General features: G+C 34.5%; 3 protein-coding genes across 3 annotated transcripts; 2 read left to right on the top strand and 1 right to left on the bottom strand.

The window, feature by feature from the left end:
* The first annotated feature begins 4,531 nt into the window (after positions 1-4,531).
* LOC129885973 (protein STICHEL) lies at positions 4,532-11,702 on the top strand. The gene is made up of 6 exons (XM_055960471.1): positions 4,532-7,173; positions 7,278-7,491; positions 8,896-9,414; positions 10,083-10,803; positions 11,238-11,310; positions 11,392-11,702. The coding sequence occupies exons 1-6, from the start codon at positions 4,990-4,992 to the stop codon at positions 11,491-11,493; spliced, it is 3,813 nt and encodes a 1,270-aa protein (XP_055816446.1). The 5' UTR covers positions 4,532-4,989; the 3' UTR covers positions 11,494-11,702.
* Positions 11,703-12,046: 344 nt separating this feature from the next.
* On the bottom strand, positions 12,047-17,490 carry LOC129885975 (2-C-methyl-D-erythritol 4-phosphate cytidylyltransferase, chloroplastic). Its single transcript, XM_055960474.1, has 11 exons — positions 17,153-17,490; positions 16,996-17,070; positions 16,657-16,712; positions 15,989-16,068; positions 15,738-15,820; positions 14,886-14,963; positions 14,580-14,648; positions 13,613-13,681; positions 13,494-13,540; positions 12,480-12,570; positions 12,047-12,373 (listed from the first exon to the last, which is right to left on the bottom strand). The coding sequence occupies exons 1-11, from the start codon at positions 17,363-17,365 to the stop codon at positions 12,314-12,316; spliced, it is 921 nt and encodes a 306-aa protein (XP_055816449.1). The 5' UTR covers positions 17,366-17,490; the 3' UTR covers positions 12,047-12,313.
* Positions 17,491-18,204: 714 nt separating this feature from the next.
* LOC129885972 (NADH dehydrogenase [ubiquinone] 1 beta subcomplex subunit 3-B-like) lies at positions 18,205-21,604 on the top strand. Its single transcript, XM_055960470.1, has 2 exons — positions 18,205-18,552; positions 21,401-21,604. The coding sequence occupies exon 1, from the start codon at positions 18,290-18,292 to the stop codon at positions 18,503-18,505; it is 216 nt and encodes a 71-aa protein (XP_055816445.1). The 5' UTR covers positions 18,205-18,289; the 3' UTR covers positions 18,506-18,552; positions 21,401-21,604.
* The last annotated feature ends 38 nt before the right edge of the window (positions 21,605-21,642 follow it).

The following is a 21,642-nucleotide window of genomic DNA, read 5'->3' as shown; positions in this document are numbered from 1 at the left end:
CTCTTTTCAAATTGTAATATTAGTATTTTGATTGTATGAGATAAAGAAATATATTTTTAATTATGATAATAAAATAATCAAAATTTATATCATACATTTATCGATATGATTTTATTTTCAAACAGAATGAATTTGGTTAATGCAATTTTTCAAGTTATTCATAAAATTACAAAAAATTTACTTTTTTTTTTTACTTGAACGATGATATATACAAAAAGCATAAGGTAAACATGAATTTTCTACTCAAGTTCTTAGAACTAATTGTATTAACATAAGAGTTATATTGGTCTTTTCGTCATATGATTATGCCGTAATTTTACGAATTGTCAGTCAATTTTTATTTTGTTACATCAAAATTACTAAATTATAATCACAAAACATCACTTAACTTTCCAAAGTATCATAGAAAATGTCATATTTATTTCCGCCTAGTGATTTTCATGATATATATGTATACTAGGCAAAATTGAGAGTTTACGTTTAAGTGACTTTCGTAATATTTAGATAAATGAAGTATCGCTTTCATTATGAAAATAATTTAATAACCTTCCTTCAATAAAGAAATTAAATAATTCTCATGAAATTAATCCTCTTTTAGCTCTTTATATCTTGCATTTTCTTGCTTTTAAATGATATTTCATTTTAGAGCTTTGATAAGTTTCTTTCTTTACTATTATACACTAATTATATAATAAAAGTAAGTATTTAAATTTAACCTAAACCCCATGATGCCTTGTCCTAACAAACTTTAATTACATGTTCCTCAATGATTTCTTGGCAATAGAAAAGTTGACACTTTTATAATAAATGCTATCATGAATTTACTGCCTTATTTGGTTTACAACTCATAGTAATTAATTGAATCCAGTACCTTTATTTATTTTTATTTATATCAATATTCACACGGTTTTCTTCATTATCATTTAGGATAATCATCTCCACCAATCATGTAATGTGAACTTATTTACTTCTTAACTAAATTCTGCCAATGATGTGAGAAAAGCCAAATTCCTAGCCGTGATTCTACCAGACGCAAAAATATGGAAATTAAATGTATGTTTGGTACGGAAAAAACATATTTCGATTTTTTTCATGTTTGGTAGGTGAAATTTTTTGAAAATATTATCTCAAAGAAAATTATTTTTTAAAAAATAAGAAAAATGAGTTTTGAAAAAAGAAAAACAAGTTCCACAAAGTGACATTCCTTGTCGATTGTGTCATCCCACCCTTTAACACGCCTCCCCATCCCCACGAGCGCCACCCTACGTCTCTACCTCATCTATCATAATATTTGTTTAGATTATATGCGACTGTTTTTAGGATAATATTTTTTGCTTATGTACATAAAAAATATTTTTTTTCGTATCAAACACACGTTAAGTGAATATACGTTTATGATTCATTTTGGCAAGAAAATAAATAAAAATTAAATGATAATTTGCTTTCTTTCTTTTAATCACAAAACGAAGGAGACTAAGAGCCCGTTTGGATGGGCTTTAAGTTGGTCAAAACCAACTTAAAACCACTTTTTAGCTTTTGAACGTGCTTGCCTAATGATAACTTTAAGTCATAAAGTTCTTAAAATCAGTCAAAAATGAAATGTTAGAATTTCTAACTTTTTTTTTCTAAGTGCTTAAAGCCATTTTGTTTTACCATGGAAATTACTTTTATATCCCTTATATTTTAACTAAATTCCCAAACTACCATTTTTATTCTTTTAACTTTAAAATTCAAACACTTATTTTCAACATAAACACTTTTATCCAAACACTCAACTGCTTATTTATAAAAATAACTTTCAGCACTTCAAAGTTCTAAAAACACTTTATATATAAAAGTTATTTTTTTTAAGCCCATCCAAACGGGCTCTAAATCAGGAAATAAGTGAAAGTATTTTCACTAGAAATTTGGTGGATTTACTAATTTTGGAATACGTAGTAAACAAACTTGTCTAATTCGTTGCCTTTAATTCTTATTATTTGAGTGGATAACCTTTGAAAATGGGTGTCAAAATAGTATACCTAATGATTATAATAATTTATTTTCCTTATTTATACACATCTATTTTGTGGCCCAAAGAATTTATTTATTACGTGTGAATATAATTGAATATTTTTCTACTTTTAATTTTAAAATTAAATTCCAGACGTTCAAAAAAACTAAAGAAATGATAATAAGGTTGGAAACAACTATTCCTATTTGGCATAAAGAAGGAAAAATAAATAAGAAATGTTGAAATGCACGACCTATCACATCAAAATAATAAGATATTATAGTAATTTTTTTTTATTGAATAAATAAAAAGAAGGGGAAAAAATGAAAATATTTTGAATCATGGATGTATTTTTATTTGGACCTACATTTAGGTTCTTGTTTCAGTTAGGTTGTATTGATCGATTCGATTCGATTCGATTTTAAGTATTATTGATTTTTAATTTTTAAATATACTAAATCGATAATCAAATCAATAAGATATTTGTTATCGATTTTTGATTTATTGATTTTTGATCTTTAACCATTAGATTTTCGATTTAATCAATAAGAAAATACTTTTAAAATAAATATACGATTCACAAAGCTACCTTCGTAGCAACTTGCAAACCCTTGTCACAATACTGAACCTAAAGCGACAAATTCTAAAGGGTAAAAACTAAATACTAAATAGTATTATATGGTGATTAACTGATTATATATTTACATTAATATTTTTGTTTGATATCTGTGTATGAGTAAAAAACTAAAAATTAAATTAATAAATTATTATAGTTTTAATGGATTATCGATTTATCCAATAACCCAATATTAAAAAATCAGTACCAAATCAATAACCCAATATTTTTTTTATAAAACTATTAAATACTGTTAATTCAATATCAATAAATGAATAATATTTTTTTTGATTTGATTAATCAATTTTTGCACACCCCTAATTTCGATAGTCTGAAAACTAAACAAACATTTGACTCTATTACACATATGGACCAATTCATCAATAATTCCACTACCTTACAAACACCAAAATGGGAGGGAAAATATGAGGATATATATATAGAGAGAGAGAGAAAGGGGGTGGGGTGGGGTTAAGGGAGAAACAAAAATTTAGATTTCTTCTTTCATGATCAAGAAATTCGTCCAGAGTCAAATTTTTTGGCAAATTATTATTTTTGAAACTTGGGGTGATGAGACTCACTTTCTATTCTTTTTCTATTTAAATACTGAACTTAGTTCACTTTGTACGAGGCTCAAACTTGTACCTAAATACAGGTCTCTCGACTTTTGACTATTGAACTAATAAATGGCAGCAAAAAAAATAGAGTTCATTATCCTTCTATTTCATTTTATGTGTTTTGAGTTTAATTAGCATAACAACAACCACCCAGTAAAATTTCACATCGTGGGGTCTGGAGAGGGTAAAGTGTACGCAAACCTAACTTCTACCAATGTAGGACGGCTGTTTCCGAATTTGAGTTTAATTAGCATGAAGTTTAAAAATATAAGAACAATTTTATATTGAAAATATTTCTTGAATCTTGGGGACTTAACCGGACATGCTATTCTTATAAAGAGAGAGTTATTAAGAGTAAAATATAAAAACATATAATTGAAAATTTATCAAAATAAAAAAAAGGCAGTTTTTTCATGAATAGAGAATAATTTGTCTTATATTTTAAGATTTATAAAGTTTATATTAGTGTAATGTTGAAGTCATGTGCACATATCAAGTTGAACTTAATCATGTGCCCCCTAATCAAGTTAACCTTGATTTTGTACATAAAGTTAGAAGAACAAAAAGAATTATCCTTTATTTCAATGCTCAATAAGTCATTTCTAAAACTACAATTACCCATATTTTTCTCACTCTCTTATTCTTATTTGATGGTACTATTTAAATTAAATGCTACATATACAATTTTCAAAATAAAAAATAAAAAATTAAAGTTTACTGAATTATTCAATTGATTTGATAGCTTATCTATCAAACAATTATCTTTATATTTTGTTCCACTAACATTAATACAATATACAAATGTGAGTTCCACTTTCATTAATATCATAAAAAAAGTACTCAATTTTAACTCTATATTATCATATGAACTAACACAGACGAAGTAATAAATTTTAATAGTTGAACTATATGGGATATCACACGTACATATCATGGCTTCAAAAACTCTTTATCTCTTATTAGCCCAATTATTTGACTATATGAACTTTCGGCTTATTAATGAGTATTTGATTACCCATTTTTATGTATTATTTTAGATTTAGTATCGAACTTTTTTAAAAATAGATTTAAGATTTTTTTATTTTATTTTTTAAAAAACAACCTTAAATTGGGGTGTGTAACAACGAATCACCATTTTAAGGATGTTAATTAAGGACAAAAAAAAGAAGAAACAAAACCAAAATTAAGTAAAGTTTAGTACTTTACGTGCATTAGAAAACATAGTAGTTAGGACTAAAACAAGGTCAAAGAGCGAGTAACAAAAAGGACAATAGCAAAAAGCAGCAAAGACGAAGAAGCCCACAATAAACAATGAGAATCTTTATTACTAATACAAATTGATTCTTCAAAAATATCCCAATTATCTTAGGCGGGTTTGGAGGGAAATTTCTCTGTTTCATTTTGTTTTCTTCGATTTCTACGATTTTTTTTACTTCTTGTTCTCTGCTGCTACTACTGACTGCTGCCATTTTTATAACCTTAATAACCAGTTTAACCTTAACCCTAGTCCCTAATTCCCCACATTAACTCACTTGTCTTTACATTTTTCTTCATTCTTGCCATTACCCATCTCCTCTTTTCAAAGGACAAATTCATTGCTGTCACACTTTATAAAGAAAAAAGCCATTTTTGTCAGATCTGAGCATACCATTTCACTTAGTTATGGTCCCTTTCTTCTTTTTCTGAGTACAATGGGGTGTTATAAATGAACCCTTTTTGGCATTTCACTTATTTTCTTGGTCACTTTGAATAAAAAATACACTATGTCATCGGAAATGCGCAGTCGTGGTGGTGGTGGTAGCAATAGTGGGGTTGTTGGGAATGGCTTTGATCCAAGTAATCTTCATTTGAAAAAAGAATTGACCCAAATCAAGAAAGCTGCTAAAGTGTTGAGAGATCCAGGGACCAGTTCCTCTTGGCGTTCTCCACTTAACTCTGCTAGATCTGTAGCTGCAGCAGAAGCGCGAAAACACCATTATTTTCATCATCACAAGGGGAGTAATCCTACTAAGCACCAAATCAGTGGCTCCCTTGATGCTAAAGGAACTATCTTTGAGCAAGTTGATAGAAATGGTGCCACTGGCAACAATGGGAAAGAGAAAAAAGTGTTTCTTTATAATTGGAGGTCACAAAAGTCTGAGAGTGAAAGAAGTAGAAAACTAGGTGATGAGGAAGATATTGGAAATGGCAATGATAATGGGTCTTCATCAACTCCAGAGGAGAGTGTGGAAGATAGTTTGAGCGATGCGCGGCATGGTGGAAATGATTCCAAGAGTGATACTTATGTAAGCGATAGGTATGCTTCAATGATTTTAAAGTGTAAAGATACTAACTTTATGCCATCTATTAGACGGAATATGAAGAAAAAATCAAATAGAAGTAATTATTCTAGTGCCATTTTAAGACATCATGGTGAAAAGTTGCAGCCGCAAATTGTTCCCAGTAGGATTTCTAGAAGAGCGTCCGAGGGTTTAGGTACAGGGAGGGATGATTCCACGAGTTTGGTTGATCAATCTGATGATACTGAGGATTATTGTAATTCTGAGGATATAAGGAGGATTTCTGCAGCTTCACCATTGCTTGCTAAGCTTAGGAATAGGAATCGAGCTTATTGGTCATCTAAGTTGAGGAATAGTGGGAGGGAGGATTCGTCTTATACATATAGCACCCCTGCATTGTCTACAAGTTCTTTCAACCGATATGCTATTAGAAATCCAAGTACCGTTGGGTCATGGGATGCCACAACGGCTTCTCTCAATGATGGGGATGATGAGGTGGATGATCAGCTTGATTTGCCTGGTCGACAGGGATGTGGGATTCCTTGTTGGTCCAGGAGGTCAACACCAAAATATAGGGGTGGGTGTGGGAGCTGTTATTCACCATCCTTTTCTGATACTTTGAGGAGGAAGGGAAGCAGCATTCTGTGTGGCAGTCAAACTATGAATCGAAGAAGACAGCGCGGGTCCTCTCTAGGTTACACCAAGAGGAGACACAGTTCGAGGATTGGTGCTCAAGGCCTCATTCCACTGCTAACTAATGGTGATGGACAAGGACTCTCTTCAATAGGAACTGGACACAGTGATGATGAGCTCTCCACAAACTTTGGGGAACTTGATCTGGAGGCATTGAGTAGGCTGGACGGGAAGAGGTGGTCTACTAGCTGCAGAAGTCAAGATGGACTAGAGCTGGTGGCACTGAAGGGAGAAGATGGAGAGGAGGGCTCCCCGGAAAATATCAGAAGTCTGAGCCAGAAGTACAGGCCAATGTTTTTCGAGGAATTAATAGGGCAGAACATTGTTGTTCAGTCCTTAGTCAATGCAATCTCCAGGGGACGGATTGCCCCTGTTTATCTTTTCCAGGGCCCACGAGGGACTGGAAAGACATCAACAGCAAGAATTTTCACTGCTGCTTTAAATTGCCTTGCCACAGAAGAAACTAAACCCTGTGGTGTCTGCAGAGAATGTGCAGATTTCATGTCGGGGAAATGTAAGAATCTTAGAGAGGTTGATGGGACGAACAAAAAAGGAATTGATAAAGTTAAGTATCTTCTGAAGAATCTGGCAGCGAGTCAGCAATCATCTTCAGGATTCAAGGTTTTTGTTGTTGATGAATGTCACTTGCTGCCTTCAAAGACATGGCTAGCATTTCTGAAGTTCCTTGAAGAACCACCACCACGGGTTGTCTTCATATTTATAACTACCGATCTTGATAATGTGCCTCGTGCTGTATTGTCTCGGTGTCAGAAGTATCTCTTCAATAAAATTAGGGATGGTGATATTGTTCTCAGATTAAAGAAGATTTCTTCTGATGAGGATTTGGATGTGGAGTCAGAAGCATTAGATTTGATTGCTTTAAATGCAGATGGATCACTTCGAGATGCAGAAACTATGTTAGACCAGCTCAGTTTGTTGGGGAAACGAATCACTACTTCTTTGGTAAATGATCTGGTGAGTTTGATGTATTTGTTTACAACTTTCCAGACTAATTTCTTCCTTTTCTTTTCCCATTCATGGCATGAAACCTTTTTCCTGATATTTCTTCTGTTCCCTAGATTGGTGTGGTTTCAGATGAGAAGCTACTGGAACTTTTGGAGCTAGCCATGTCATCAGATACTGCAGAAACAGTAAAAAGAGCCCGGGAATTGTTGGATTCAGGTGTTGATCCAATAGTTTTGATGTCTCAATTGGCTACTCTCATCATGGATATAATTGCGGGAACTCATCCAATTGTTGATGCCAAGCAAACTGATTCCTCTGGTAAAAGTTGTAAGTAGCAGATGTTCACCCTTAGAATCTCTCCTTTCTGTTTGATCTTTTATTCGCAAGCTTTGACTTATATTGTGCGCAAGACACTAGATTCATGTTTATGACTGCAATTTCAGTATCTCAAAATTTATCAAATTTTGCCTGACCTAAGCCAACCGTGTGAAAACTTCACTGGCTTGTCTAATTAACTGAGTAGCAATGCCAACAGGGTAACTCTTAAAAGGTTTTAGAAAGTAGAGGAGCCACCCTGTCCATTTTCCTAGTTTGAAGAATCAAATAGTGGTTTACTTTTTCCATATTTATTTACTTTATTCAGTATCTAGATGAATTGAATAAGTTGAATATGCTACTCCCTCCATTTCATTCACGGGACAATTTTAGAAGAGTATAGAGATTGAGGAATTACTTTGATTTACGATTTAGTGTTAGAAGAAATACCGATGCGGTAGCTCAAATTAGCCTGTGAAATTGGTTGAGAGGAAAAGATTATATCATAGACTGTCTAATTTAGAACCTGTCAGATGTGTAAAATGTGGTTATTTTACATGTTTGTTCAAATGTCTTAAGATGTTCCCCAACTTCCTGGACATTGAAAATACAAATGTGCTGAAACTGCAAATATGGCATGCTTAATAGGATGGTATGGGAGTGTAAGAAAATATCATCTGTTGTGAAAATCTGTGTTGGATGTTCTAAAAGGTCGTGGTGACAGGAAAAAACATTCAACGGAAAAAGCAGAACAAATTGAGAAATAGGATCTACCATATAGTTGTTTTACATTTATGGATGGAAATGATTGTTGAGAAATGCAACATGGTCAAATTGTTAAAAAACAAAAATAAAGGACAGCAATCAGGTCAAATTGTTCCACGTATTAAAGAAACATAATTTGTTAATACTCTGTGTACCTTTCAACGTGACTACTCTTACATTTTTTTTTTTTGAATGTTTCAACATTTGTCAAACTTGAGCAAGAGCAACAGTAATAGTCACTTTCTACAAGTCCCAGTGTTTGAGTTCTCTAAGCCATTCAAATTTGGTTTGTGGTATTTTTCTTATCACATACAATTAGTGCAGTTCTTTAAGTAGTCTAAATACAGTTTTAGTCTGCAGTTTGTACCTTAAACTCTATTGTCTATGATGGTCATGGATGTGTCCACATGTTTATTTACTTATATTCATGAAGTGATTAATTCATTGTGCCTCAATGAATTGATAAAGTAATAACTCATTTTTTCCTACTGCTTGCATCACTTCCAATAGTTCTGTGTCTATGTCTCTTTGTTATGTAATTTCCAATTTTTGATCTGATAATGTAGGCTTTTTATTGAAAATTTCAGAAGCTTTTTTCTAGGTTATCAGTTTTTTAAATACTTTCTAAAATTGCTTGGATCCACCTTTCAGTGAACGAGACAGAACTGGATAGATTAAAGCATGCACTAAAACTTCTTTCTGAGGCAGAGAAACAACTTAGGGTTTCTAGTGAACGTTCGACTTGGTTTACAGCAACCCTGCTACAGTTGGGTTCTGCTACTTCACTAGATCGAACTCATTCAGGAAGTAGTCACAGACTGAGCTCTAAGACAACAGAGGAAGACCCTTCTAGTACATCTCGAGAAGCTATATCCCTGAGGCAGAGAACTGATGCTCACCATGCACCATGTAAGTCAGGTTCTCCCTCATCTTTTGCAAAAGCCAACCGTCGAAACTCAGCAAGTAGAGAATTGACACTCTCATCAATGAATGGGGAGGCATTGGGTGGTCCACATAATGACACTAAAGACAGCAAGACAGCATCTAGGTGCCCCAACACAAACGTGTTGGATGATATCTGGATCAGATGCATTGATAAATGCCACTCCAACACTTTGAGGCAACTGCTTCATACTTGTGGAACACTTCTGTCGATCTCTGAAGTTGAAGGTAAATTTTCTCTTGCTCCACAAGTATAGGACTGAATTAGGTCTTCTGGTTCTCTTGTGATCTTCAGCTCTCCCAATTGTTAATAGTTGAATTAATTAGTAATACACAATACTGCATTGTGCTAACTTGAAGCTGAACTCGACTCTCTAGTTACTGGTAGAGGGAACTTGGGATGAGAAGGCAGTGGGCACTATATTTACTTGTTTTCCGCTTGCTGCACAAAATGGCATATAGTATGTCAATCCGATTCTTAAAGTATAAAGCTATTGAAGGCAAAAAAAAATAAAAAATTTATGACTCAAGTTAGTAATATTTGAGACTTAAAGCTGGTAGATATAGAATCTAGTCAAAATTAAACCTTTTGATTTTGAACCTATCAAAATTGGATACGAAAAACAAGATAGCTTTGTCTCTAAGTCTCTAATTAGGTTATCTTATCATTGATCAGCTAGGTCAAAATAGAGTGCCTTTAAATTCAAGGAATAAGAGAAAGAACAAGTCTAAGTTCAGCTTTTTCTATTTCTGTGATACTTAAAATGAGTAAAAAATCTACTCGTGGGTTCACTAAGAATGGTGATGCAATCTACTCATTTCACTAACTTACACAATACTGTGCAGAACTGCTGTGCTGCATATGACTAATCAACTCTTTGGACCTCTTGTCTCAGGTGGTTTTGTTGCTCATATTGCCTTTCGTGATAGCAAGGTTAAATTGAGAGCAGAGAGGTTTCTTAGCAGTATCACAAATTCATTTGAAACTATTTTGCGCAGCAATGTAGAGGTTAGACTTGTTCTGCTACTGGATGGGGAGACATCTGGTGACAGTGAAAAGCCAATTACATTGATCAATTCTGGAGGTTTAAAACAGATGGGTTCACAAAATATGGTGAAGAGGGAAACAGTAGTTTCCTCGAATCAGGATCCACTACAGGTATCAAGAGGAAGCTTTAATGATTCTGAAAGCAGGATGGTTGAACCTTTTGAGTCAGCAAGTGGAAATGCTGGAACAAGTAGTTCTAAAGAGAGAATCTCAGAAATTCCAGTGCAGAGAATAGAATCCATCATACGTGAGCAGAGGTTAGAAACAGCATGGTTACAAGCAATGGAGAAAGGCACACCTGGATCAATGAGTCGCCTAAAGCCTGAGAGGAACCAAGTCCTGCCACAAGATGGTCTTTATCACAACAACCAACTAGAATCAGTGAATTCGAGGGAACTATCCTCCCAGCATTGGCATGATGATCTAAATGAGGAAATTAGAAGTCTGAAGATGATTGATGGGAAGGCAGCTCAGAAGGATCAGACCAGTAAGAAGGGTGATAGTTATCCCATTTCACCAAGTTTGTTGCATAATGGCATATATGCCAGCAATTTCAGCAAAGAGAGCATGTAAGTTATTGCACTTATCTCTTCATAATTTATCTCAGTATACACATGTCACCCGATGTCAATACTTACATAATGCAGTATATTTTTTCCGATGCAATGACAACCAGAAAGATAGACACTGCTTATTGGTTCAGCATCTTATTCTCATTTATGAATATCTAACGACTGGTAATAGATTCTATTTGCAATTTTATATGGATTCTTACTATTGGTTTTAACTCAATTGCTTGATCCTGGTTATCTAACGATAATATCTCATTGCTATACCCACCCCCATCTTCTGCTTCAAATGAATACATATGTCATGTGTTGGATACTAAACAATATGAGCCATATCCATTTCCTTGTTGCATCCTAGAAAGTTAGCTCTATAATTTGGCAGGTTTCCATTTTTCTTTTTTGCATCTTTAACTCTCTGTTTGGCTTGTCTGTAGGGGTTATGAATCAGGGTCTGGAGCTGGAGGTTGTTTCTGTTGGAACAACACCAGACCCCAAAGAAGAGGCAAGGTATGTTTTTTGGACAATCTATATAATTTGTTTCTATAATCAGACAACTAGAAACATACATGACATTTTAAACATTAACAGGTTAAACAAGGGACCCCTGTGCGACCACCTAAAGGTGGGCGATTCTTATGGTTTGGGGAGTGTGCAAAATCAAGGAGAACAGAGAGTAGATTGAGAAGATAGCAATGAAGCCCCAGATATTAGAATGCTCATTTTCTTTTAGTTGGCCTTTCTGTGTTTATTCCATCTGGTGCGGCCATTCTATTCTTTCATGGATTTCAAGCTCATTAAAGGATTATGTAAAGTTATTGCTCTGGGCTTCTGAAATTCCCTCTAGTCCAGTCAGTTTGGTGAAATCAATAAAAGGTCGATTAAGGAACATTTCTCTCTTACCATTGAGTACATCTTTATTACCTCTTTACAACAAAAACAACCTACCCAGTGGAACTTTATTACCTAAAACACAAGCAGGACACGGAAAAAGGGAAGAAAACCAAGAATGTGGTCTTATAGTCAATGAAGTGAGTTGAATCATCGGGTCTCAAATTTAAATTCTGGTGGAGGCAAAAACACCTGATCCGTCCAAGCCTTGCACTATTAATTCAAAAATTCTCTAACCAACCAAATATGATGCTGGTAATATATAATTTTAAACAGTAGCAAAAAATAATTCCTTATAGAGTAAACTAAGACTCTAAAAATTAAAATACAACCGTAATTTAAGCATTTCTGCTGGTACCAAATAGAAACCGTTTTCTACTTAAATATTTCTCCATGCTTGTAACTATATACAAGCCAATTTTCATCATATGCACACTTTTGCCAAGTTCTCATTCATGAACTAAGACCTTGGGAAGAATGTTACTTTCTTTTGCCAAAAAGTTTACAAGACTCAATTTTCTGAGAACTCTGTGAAAGGTTAACTTCACCTATTCAGAGTACAAATTTCCAGGGAAATATAATGTTTGAAAAAAAAAAAAAAAGCCTAAGAAAATTTGAGACTCTAAGATTCTTCAATGTGCAGTATTCTTTCTGCAAGTAGCAAATCATCGGGCGTAGTCACCTGCAAATCATAACGATGTTGACATATATATTCACGTCCACAAGAAGCTCAAAGTGCAGTAGCAGGATACTATGAGCCAAAAAGTCAATAAGGATTAATTGGCTACCTTTATGTTAGTGTAAGAGCCTTCAGTTATATATACAGGATGTTTAAGGTGCTCCACTATTGATACATCATCTGTTACTTCAAGTCCTTCCCTAAAAGACACAAAATAAGCAAACAAAATAAGAACGGCTAATATTTGTTTATCTCCTCCATTTTTCTTTTCCCTTTTTAGTTTGACGCATTAATTCACCTTTCTTCCATTTAGGGGAGATAAAGAAGGGCAGATGGATGAGCTGGCATTTTTTGTTTCTTTTCATGTTTCCTAATCCTTTATTTTCATTTGGTCAAGGTTATTTTGAAGGAAAACTGACCAAGAACTAGTCTTACCCTCATGTTAGATGAGAGAGACCCACTTGTTACTCAAGGGAAAACTACAAATAGTACTTTAGTCCATCATAGAAGTGGAGGTTATGCGTGTATTTTGAAAGGTCAAGAGAGTAAGTGCAACAAACTCAACCCGGGGGGGGGGGGGGATGTAATCCATATATTATTCAAATTAGAAAGGTTTCTTTAAGATAAAAATGTAGTACAATCTTTGTTCTTTCAATGCCAAAAAATAAGACGGAAAATAAAGTACTATCTTCAATCAGGTAACATTACAACATATTTGCTTCTTTGAAAATCAGAAAAAATTTGATGGACATAAAAAGCAAATATGTAATGGGGCTGCGAACAAATGACGTTCACTTAGAGAAATATGTACCAAAGGCCAGAACCAAGACGTGGAAGTCTTGAGAACTAATTTGTTTCTAACCCCACTTGGCCCAGGCTTATCATGCCGCCTAAATATAAATGACGTATTTCAAACTGCTACTGGTTATGTTATTGTTGTATATTTTAAACTGTGTCATTCTCAAGCTTTTCAACAATAAAAATTATGCTTATTTGCATAATCATGGTAAAAATATTGGATAACATCCTATACATTTGGTTTCATTGAAAACTCTGATAAAGAAGCACAAGCTTGTTGAATATTGAATGTCAAAAGATGTTAGAGACATGAATTTAAGATTACCTGTTGACAAGCTCAAAACCCTTCTTAAGCAACTCAGGCTTGATTATCTGTGCCAGGCAAAATTGTTTTAATGGTCTCTGCAAGTGCAGAAGAAATTCAAAAATAGAAAGGCTTCCTACCTGAGGTGTCTGCATTTCCCAAAGTGTTTTCCTGTCGAGAGTTTTCACAACGAAAGATTCACTGTTTGCCTGCACCAGAATTGACAAGAAATTTATTAGATCTATCAGAACCAAGTAAAAGTGATATATTATAAGGAGGAAGACCTTATGTGCGATGTCAATGCACTAAAATGAGATGCTTTATCAACATTCCTGTCAACAGTTTTACATTCATGCCAGTCAGGTCAAATAGGGGAGGAGCAAGATAGAGGGATATATTTAAATTTCCTAGCATATGCCTTAATTTTATTTGACTATCATATTTAAAGCACGGCTAATGAGTAATGAGGATCCTGAGTCTTATAAAATGTGGTCTTACTTTTCATATTATATAACTAAATAAATATGCATTTTATCTCCCTCCAAAAGTTTTAGTAGAACTATAATACCTAAGTTAAGTTCTGTCAACAAGAGAAATTAAAGGAGAAATAGTATTAGACAGCAACTTTAGGACAGCCTGAAATACTTCTCATTAAACAAATATCAAACAGATATAACCATACGGTGATAATAGTGATAATGCATATAGTCAATAATAAAAGTGAAAAAGATTTTGACAAAAATTGAGACTTATTAGTACCATGCTACAACTTAGAAGCACCTGAAATATTTTTAGGAGATTATGCAAATTGATATAGATGAAATAAAACACAGGTAACACGTCATCCTAATAGTTCCACAGTAAAAGCCTAGAGCAATTGGCCTGCCAAGATAGCAAAAAGAGAAAGTCTCATAGAAATTTAAGCTGGCGTCTCTAACAGGCAATTATAGACTTGAATATCTGCTTACGGAAAAGCTACATAAAACTCAGAACATGCATCAATTTGCTACCATTTCATTCTCTCACTGGAGATGGTCAGCCACCTGAAGCTTCTTATTTTAATATAAATCAGATATAGTGAGGATACTAACAATAATTAAGAGCTACCTCTTTGATTGTTGCTTTGGCAGGAACGCCAAGAACTGCTGCTCCAACCAGCCAACCATCCTTTAGGACCTGCAGAGAAGATTCTTGGAAAAGAGTAAAGGAAGATTTGTCTTTCAGAATCTTAAACATACATATGGCGTATATAATGTCAATGATCTGCATATTATGTGATGAAGAATTAAAGATAAAGAAGATGGATATCTGCAGAATTCATGTTAGATTCGGCAGGAGTACTTCCCACAGTACCAGAAAGCTCTTGCCAAAGCCAAGAGCTTAAAGGAGGAGAAGATTATGTAATGATCAAACCTTTTCTACATCTTCAGTTTGTACAAGAGGTCTTGCAGAGTCATGGATGCATGCAAGTTTGGAGTTTGAATCAACTTCCTGACATGCAAAGCACCAACACTTTCTAAAAATCACAATCACCACTGAAAAATACCATGAGCCATAACATTGTCTTACTGCATACATAATAATGACACAAATCTAAACAATACGCGGAACCAGATAAGATGAAGCTATTTCACAAGTTCAGCTTTAACTACGGAGTGAATGCAAAAACTTTTGACCAGAAATTGAACTGAACAAACATAACTCAAGATCACATGTTGACATCCAAACCATCAAAGAAAGATGAAATGCAATGGAAAAGGTAACTCTTGAATTTAAGCTTTTAGCCACTTGTTGTTCTCCCTAGAAAGTCAAAACATTTCAATAGCATTTGAAATGAGATCAACATATCACTCCTATTCGGATTAGAAAAGAGATAAAAGAATCTTAAGGCCAAAAACTGAGCAGCGAGGACCGATCACATAAGAGCCTAACACTTTTAGCACCTTAGACAAGACCAAATGAAACAGGAACTACTAGATAACTAGTTAATAGCTTTGTTACATGACCTATTCTGTATGAAATCAGCAATAGAAGCCAAGTTTACAGGACATAAGTCCAATATTCCCTCCCAAAAGTTGATGTACTAAGTACAAACAACCATGATACGACTGAATATTTGGCTAACTACATATTCTGGAGAATGAAGGCTGAAAAAGGGCCCTTGGTAAAAGATAGAAAAAATTAAGTTTTCGAACATAACCAACTTTGTTTTTTGAAATTTGGAAATATGAGACCTATACAATTTGAAATAGCATACAGCAGTACCTGAAGTCCGCTGTATACAGAATCTTGTCTTTCCTTTCCAGGCAATGCAAATTTTAAGTCGACTTGGATATGCTCTTTGACATCTATGAAATAAATGAAGAATTCTTATATAATTACCTTAGTGTCAGCACAAATTCCTATAGATATTGCAATCGGAATAAGGAAGATAAGAGCATGTTCATTGCTTTCTTGGTTATTTTTCTATTGGCTGCACATACACACACACACTAAAAGACATTGGAACTCCATACCTTCAAAAATGTCTTGATAAGAAGGATCGCATACCACAATTATTTCCTTCACCTGAGGCATCTTGGAGAAAGTGTAGAAACTGCAACATTCCAATAAATTGTCACCACAAAGGCAAATATGTGATTGAACTGCTTGAGTAGATACAAAAGATTTCTTTCCAAACTGTGGTCTCAACACAATTAAATTTCTACATTAAATGGATTTAGTTTTTGCAGTGCCCAATGTTTGTGTAAAATAAAAATGGGGTACTTGGTTTGGTCGTCTAACAGTTCGGATAACTTTCTGAGAATTGATAGACAGAACTCAATAGTATCAGTGTTCAAGACTTGCACTCATCCAGTTAAGTTCGTATAAACGACCATCTCTCTTCTGATTTACCCATCATGACTTGCACCACTTCACATACAAATTGTGTCAAATATCAAACAAACACAATTGAAGAAAAGAGGTCCTGCCTGTGACTACCGATTTTGTGGCGTCATTAGCTAGACCATGCTGCTATATATTCATCTATTGCCGACGTGAATTCATGCAAACTTTACTATTTCTCGCCACAGCATAAATTTCAGAAGTCTCAAGATGTAACTTATGTTTACTGTCTAGTACTGGGAAATTTGTTTAGATAGGTTTCGTCGTAATTGAATCAAGTTGAACAGTTTTACTTTACCTGTACAGTGCAATTGGCTGGCCTAGAAGTGGAAGATACTGCTTTGGCATGCTTGCCTATTCCAACAAAATATAATAACAACATCATCTCGCAGAAGAATGTTTTAACACTGTAGACATTGAAGATATGGGAATAAAATATGCAAAGACTTGAAAAAGAGAACAGTTATTAGCAACATTATGCATCAAATTTTAGATGCTCAAGACATGAATCCATGGGGTAGTGATGCAACAGACACTAACATGTTGAATTCAAAACAACACAAACAATGAAGATAGAATTACAAGTAATAGAAAACAACAAAACAAGTTATTTCCCTCTTCAACTCATGGTACTTACACCCATTCTTTTCCCCTTCCCTCCAGCAAGAAGAATCACAGAAACACTTTTGTCCTGCACCACTACATCTGACACCTGAAGATTCCAATTTTCAAGATTCAATTTTTCATTCAAAAATAGAAGAGTTCTTTCTTAATTGCATCCCATGACACATAACCTTGTCAAGATTTTCTGAGGTGGCAGAGCAAGTAATCTTGAAAAGACCCATTCTTGGGTCACCATGACTATAGGTTCTTCTGCAAGGATTCTTTACAAAGTTTGTGGGAAAAAGTGAGAGTGAGGGGAAGGCATTTTTGGGTAAATGAGAATTAGTTGCCAAGAACATTGGAGAGGAAGAAGAAAGGGTGATACCCAATTGAAGAGTAGACATATTGTTGTACTTTACTCCCTCAGCTCAAGGAGAGAAGACTGAAAAGGGAGTATATTTGAGTTGATCCTTCAAAGGGAATGAAGACCAAAAAACTTTGTGAAAAATGGGGATGCCTTCCTACTAGAAAAATGCAAAAAAATGGCCTATTAGGTTTGTGGTGTTTTTAAAATAATCCTTTAAATATTATCTTTGAGCAATTTTTGGTCCAATAAATTTGTCAAATTTGAACACTTCTAATTTGATCCAAATTCTAGTTTTTTCTAAAACTTAATAATTTGGATGTTTGTCAGATATATTTGTCAAATAATAATAAATTATATGATCAAACACTAATTTTTAAATATATTTGTGGCCAAACGATACCATATCTTATGCCTAATGTAATTTTTGATGTTTCAATTTTTTGAATTAAATGCGATTTTTGTTTCTGATTAAGATTTTTTAAAAGTTCTCTTAAACTACTCCATAGTTAAAAAAATTATTAAATATTTAATCGATCACTTAAATTGATCTCAAAAATAAGAAATCATTTTTCTCTCCTTCTTAGTTCTTAGCAACGTTTTAATTTTTAGCCTAAGAAAACCTTTCCTTTTCAAGACTATCCTCCTTTTTAATTATTTTTTAATGTATGTAGACTTTTTTTTTTCTTTCTAAAACATGTGAAGAATTTTTCAACAAATATTTCAAGTTTTCTTACAAACATTAAAAAGAAATTGGATTTGACCAAAAGACAATATTTTCATAAGAAAAAGAAACAAAAGAGGGTCTAAGTCCAAACAAATTGGGCTTACAAAATTATGATAGTGCCCAATATAAAGGCCCAATTCCAAGGAACCAATCTTGAAGTTCAGAAAGTCAGTGCTCCACTTCATTCAACAATCAATTTGGGTGAAAATCAAGAAGAGGAAGAAGAACAGATCGAAAATGGGGAAGCCATTGGGAACGACCGGAGAGTTTTTCAGGAGAAGGGACGAGTGGAGGAAGCATCCTATGCTGACCAATCAATTCCGCCATGCTTTCCCTGGCCTTGGCATCGCTGTCGTAGCCTTCAGCATCTACTGTGTTGGCGAATTTGCTTACAATAAGATGTCTACCCCTTCTCACTCCACCTCTTCAGCCGCTGCTTCTCACTCTCACTGAGATTCGACATGGGTCGTGCTAGTAGTGAACCCCAATTGTCTCTTTTGGTACGATTTTTGTGGTTCTTTATTATCTCAATCAACTGTTTGAAGTTTGTGTTTGTGAATCCAATTTGATATGCTTGAAAGAGGTGGGGTTTACTTATTTTCTTAATTTTATGAAATGGGTCTCATTGATATGCTAGTGATCCGAAAGAGGGACACTTTTTTGCTGTTGTTGATGAATTAGGTCTTATTGATGTGAAACAGTTCACGTGTTTAAATACGTTCATGTTGTAATAGATTATATGATCCTATGCTAAGAAATACCTTTGGTGATGCGAAACAGTTCAAGTGTTTAAATACGTTCATGTTGTAATAGATTGTATGATCCTATGCTAAGAAATATCTTTGGTGATGCGAAACAGCTCAAGTGTTTGAATACGTTCGTGTTGTAATAGATTGGAGATTGTATGATCCTATGTTAAGAAATGTCTTTGGTGATGCTCCATAGATGCTTGATTTAATTTGGGTGGGTGGGAGGGGGTGGGGTTGGTGTTTCCAAAAGTGGTGTAGCGTCCACTAAACTGCTTTCAAGCATCATAGTTATGCCAATTGTGTTTTTTCTGTTCTAGGTGAATAGATTATAGTATAACGGTTGAAGCTAGTGCCTCTTTTGATATGTTAGCATCAGCTATGAGTTCTTTCGAGTATCTTGTCAAAAATTAAACTGTGAGTTCTCTCGGGTCTCTACTTGTTTCCATGTTAGATTTTCTCTCATACTATGTCCTGAAGGTGTGTAATGTGTACCTTAAGATAGAAGACTAGGCTCACCAATTTTAGTATTGATCGTACAAACTATCTCAAATCCTCAATCATCTCATTAGTTACACCAGTTTTCACTTGTCCTTTATCTCATCCAACTGTTGGATGTTTGCTTCTTGTGCAATCAGAGTTTATATGCTCAGGTGGTCATGTCGTAAAAGTGTTTGCTTCTTGTGGAATCGGAGTTGCTTTTCTCAAGTAGTTAGATGTGCCCCTGTCATAAAATTGAGGATGTCTTCTCCTATGCAAAGTAATGAAGTAATGTCTCTGCCTGTGTCTTTGATTTGAGTGGTGTAGGTGTCAAAGGGTGTCCAATGTCTGCTATTACTTCCTTCAAGCTCTCTGTATTTTGGTTTCCTGTTGTCCTTTATGCACAACACTTCAAATAATGCCTTTTCAATGATTTTGCATCAAGTGTTGAGTCCTCTCGAATTTCTTCCCTTGTTTGCTGTTAAATATTTTAATACCATTTCTTGAAGGATTTTGGATACATCCTTAAAAAGACAAAAATAAGGAAAATGCCAATTGCTGTACAAAATAATAGAACCTATGCAACTCCCCCATTGAAATTTTAATTTGCTTAGTGTCTTTGATTAACTCAGTATTTGTTAGTTGCTGCATGTTGCAACAATTATCGAAGTTGTTGCAACTATTTATTGAAGAAGTTGAATTCTACTGGAAAAATTGGGGGCTTTTGAAAACACCTGCCCAATAAAAAAATGTTGAATTACCTTTCTTAAAGAAAAGACTTAAAGGCCACCCTTGGTTAAAGGACCTTATAAACAAGATGAGAGGAGTATATGCATTCTTACTTCTATACCTCATTGCACAACTACGCGAGACAAGTGTGGGTTGATCTCCTTTACTTGTGCTAGCTATCAACTTAAGCTATTTGGGAACAAATTAATATGTTACCACCTTACTGGAATGTTCAGGTTTGTGTATTCAATCATCCCTACTATTAGTCTGGCCTTGTTTCAACTTGCCGCACCTACTTAACTAACACATTATTAAACTAATAGAAACAAGGGTCCGTTTGATTAAGGGTGACATTTGAGTCTTTTATTTGAGGAAATGTGACTCAAGTTTTTTTATTGGGTAGGGATGACTCTTTTGAAAGTTTTAATGACACTAATTTTAAAATCCCCCAAGTGCACCTTGTTTATTAGTGTTAAGGGTCCAATAGGACATCTCCCTAATCCTATGACCTTTTAAAACTGAAATACTCACACTTTCAGCTCATAACCTTTTCTAGTTGCACCTTGTTTACTCGGTTTATGTGGTCTGCTCCTATAAAAATTCTCATATGAAAGATGCAGTTTACTTTCTAAATGTGTTTGATTTGCTGGGTTGCAATCTCAGTTGCATATTGTTTTAGATAGTTGCTGCAAGGTTTCCATGAATCAAATGGCACTTAAACATTGTTTCGTTCAGTTTTGTTATACAACATACCCAGTGTAATCTCACAAGTGGGGTCTATGGAGGGTGGTGTGTATGCAGCCTTGCCTTTACCTTGTGAAGGTAGAGAGACTATTTCCGATTGACCCTTGTCTCAAGTGAAGCATACCAAAAACAAGTATGGGAAGGAAATACAATAATAATGGAGAAGGGAATAGTAGCAACAACATATAATACAATAATTGAATTAAAGGGAACAACACGTAACAATAAAATCGAAGAATAAGTTAGTAGGAGAGTAATAATGGCAATACTCATATGGGAAACTGGACGACGCTCGACTACCTACTAACCTTCTACCCTAATGAACTACTACATAGAAAGGGAAGAGAGATTTACAGTATATCTTTGTCTCCGGATAGGCCGCCCCCACTAGGTCGGCTTGGTAGTGAAGCTTCTTTTGAAGCAGGAGATCGAGCGAGGGACAAACAACCGGGCTCCTGAAGCAATATCTAATTATTCACGTGAGCGTTTAATTTTTGACAAACAAGATTTAGCAAGATGAAATTGCTTGTCCACGCTGCTAATTTGGAATATATTGCATCTCATCGTACTTGTCCAGGAGTGTTGTTTCTATTTGGAAAATTGGCAGCAGAATTTGCAAATTGAAAACTGACTTTTGCTTGTTTTGCAGGTGAGGTGGTAGTGCAAGAACAGGGATGACAATACAGTTCAGTGGTGTTTTTTCTCAGTAATCATCAATAAGATATTTAACAAAAATGGACATGTTGCCTCAAATTTTTTTCGAGACTTGTGTTGTAACAAGATTAATGAGCAGTTTGCTTTACTATGCATTACCCTCTCTTTCGTGGTTTTCTATGAATCTACTATTCCATGATGGGCTCTTCCTCCTCCCCCTTTTTTTTTTGCAGCTTG

This window comes from Solanum dulcamara, chromosome 4, assembly GCF_947179165.1.
Source record: "Solanum dulcamara chromosome 4, daSolDulc1.2, whole genome shotgun sequence".
Classification (NCBI taxonomy): domain Eukaryota; kingdom Viridiplantae; phylum Streptophyta; class Magnoliopsida; order Solanales; family Solanaceae; genus Solanum; species Solanum dulcamara.
Note: the sequence above shows the minus strand (reverse complement) of the source record. Positions and strands in the feature narration are given on the sequence as shown.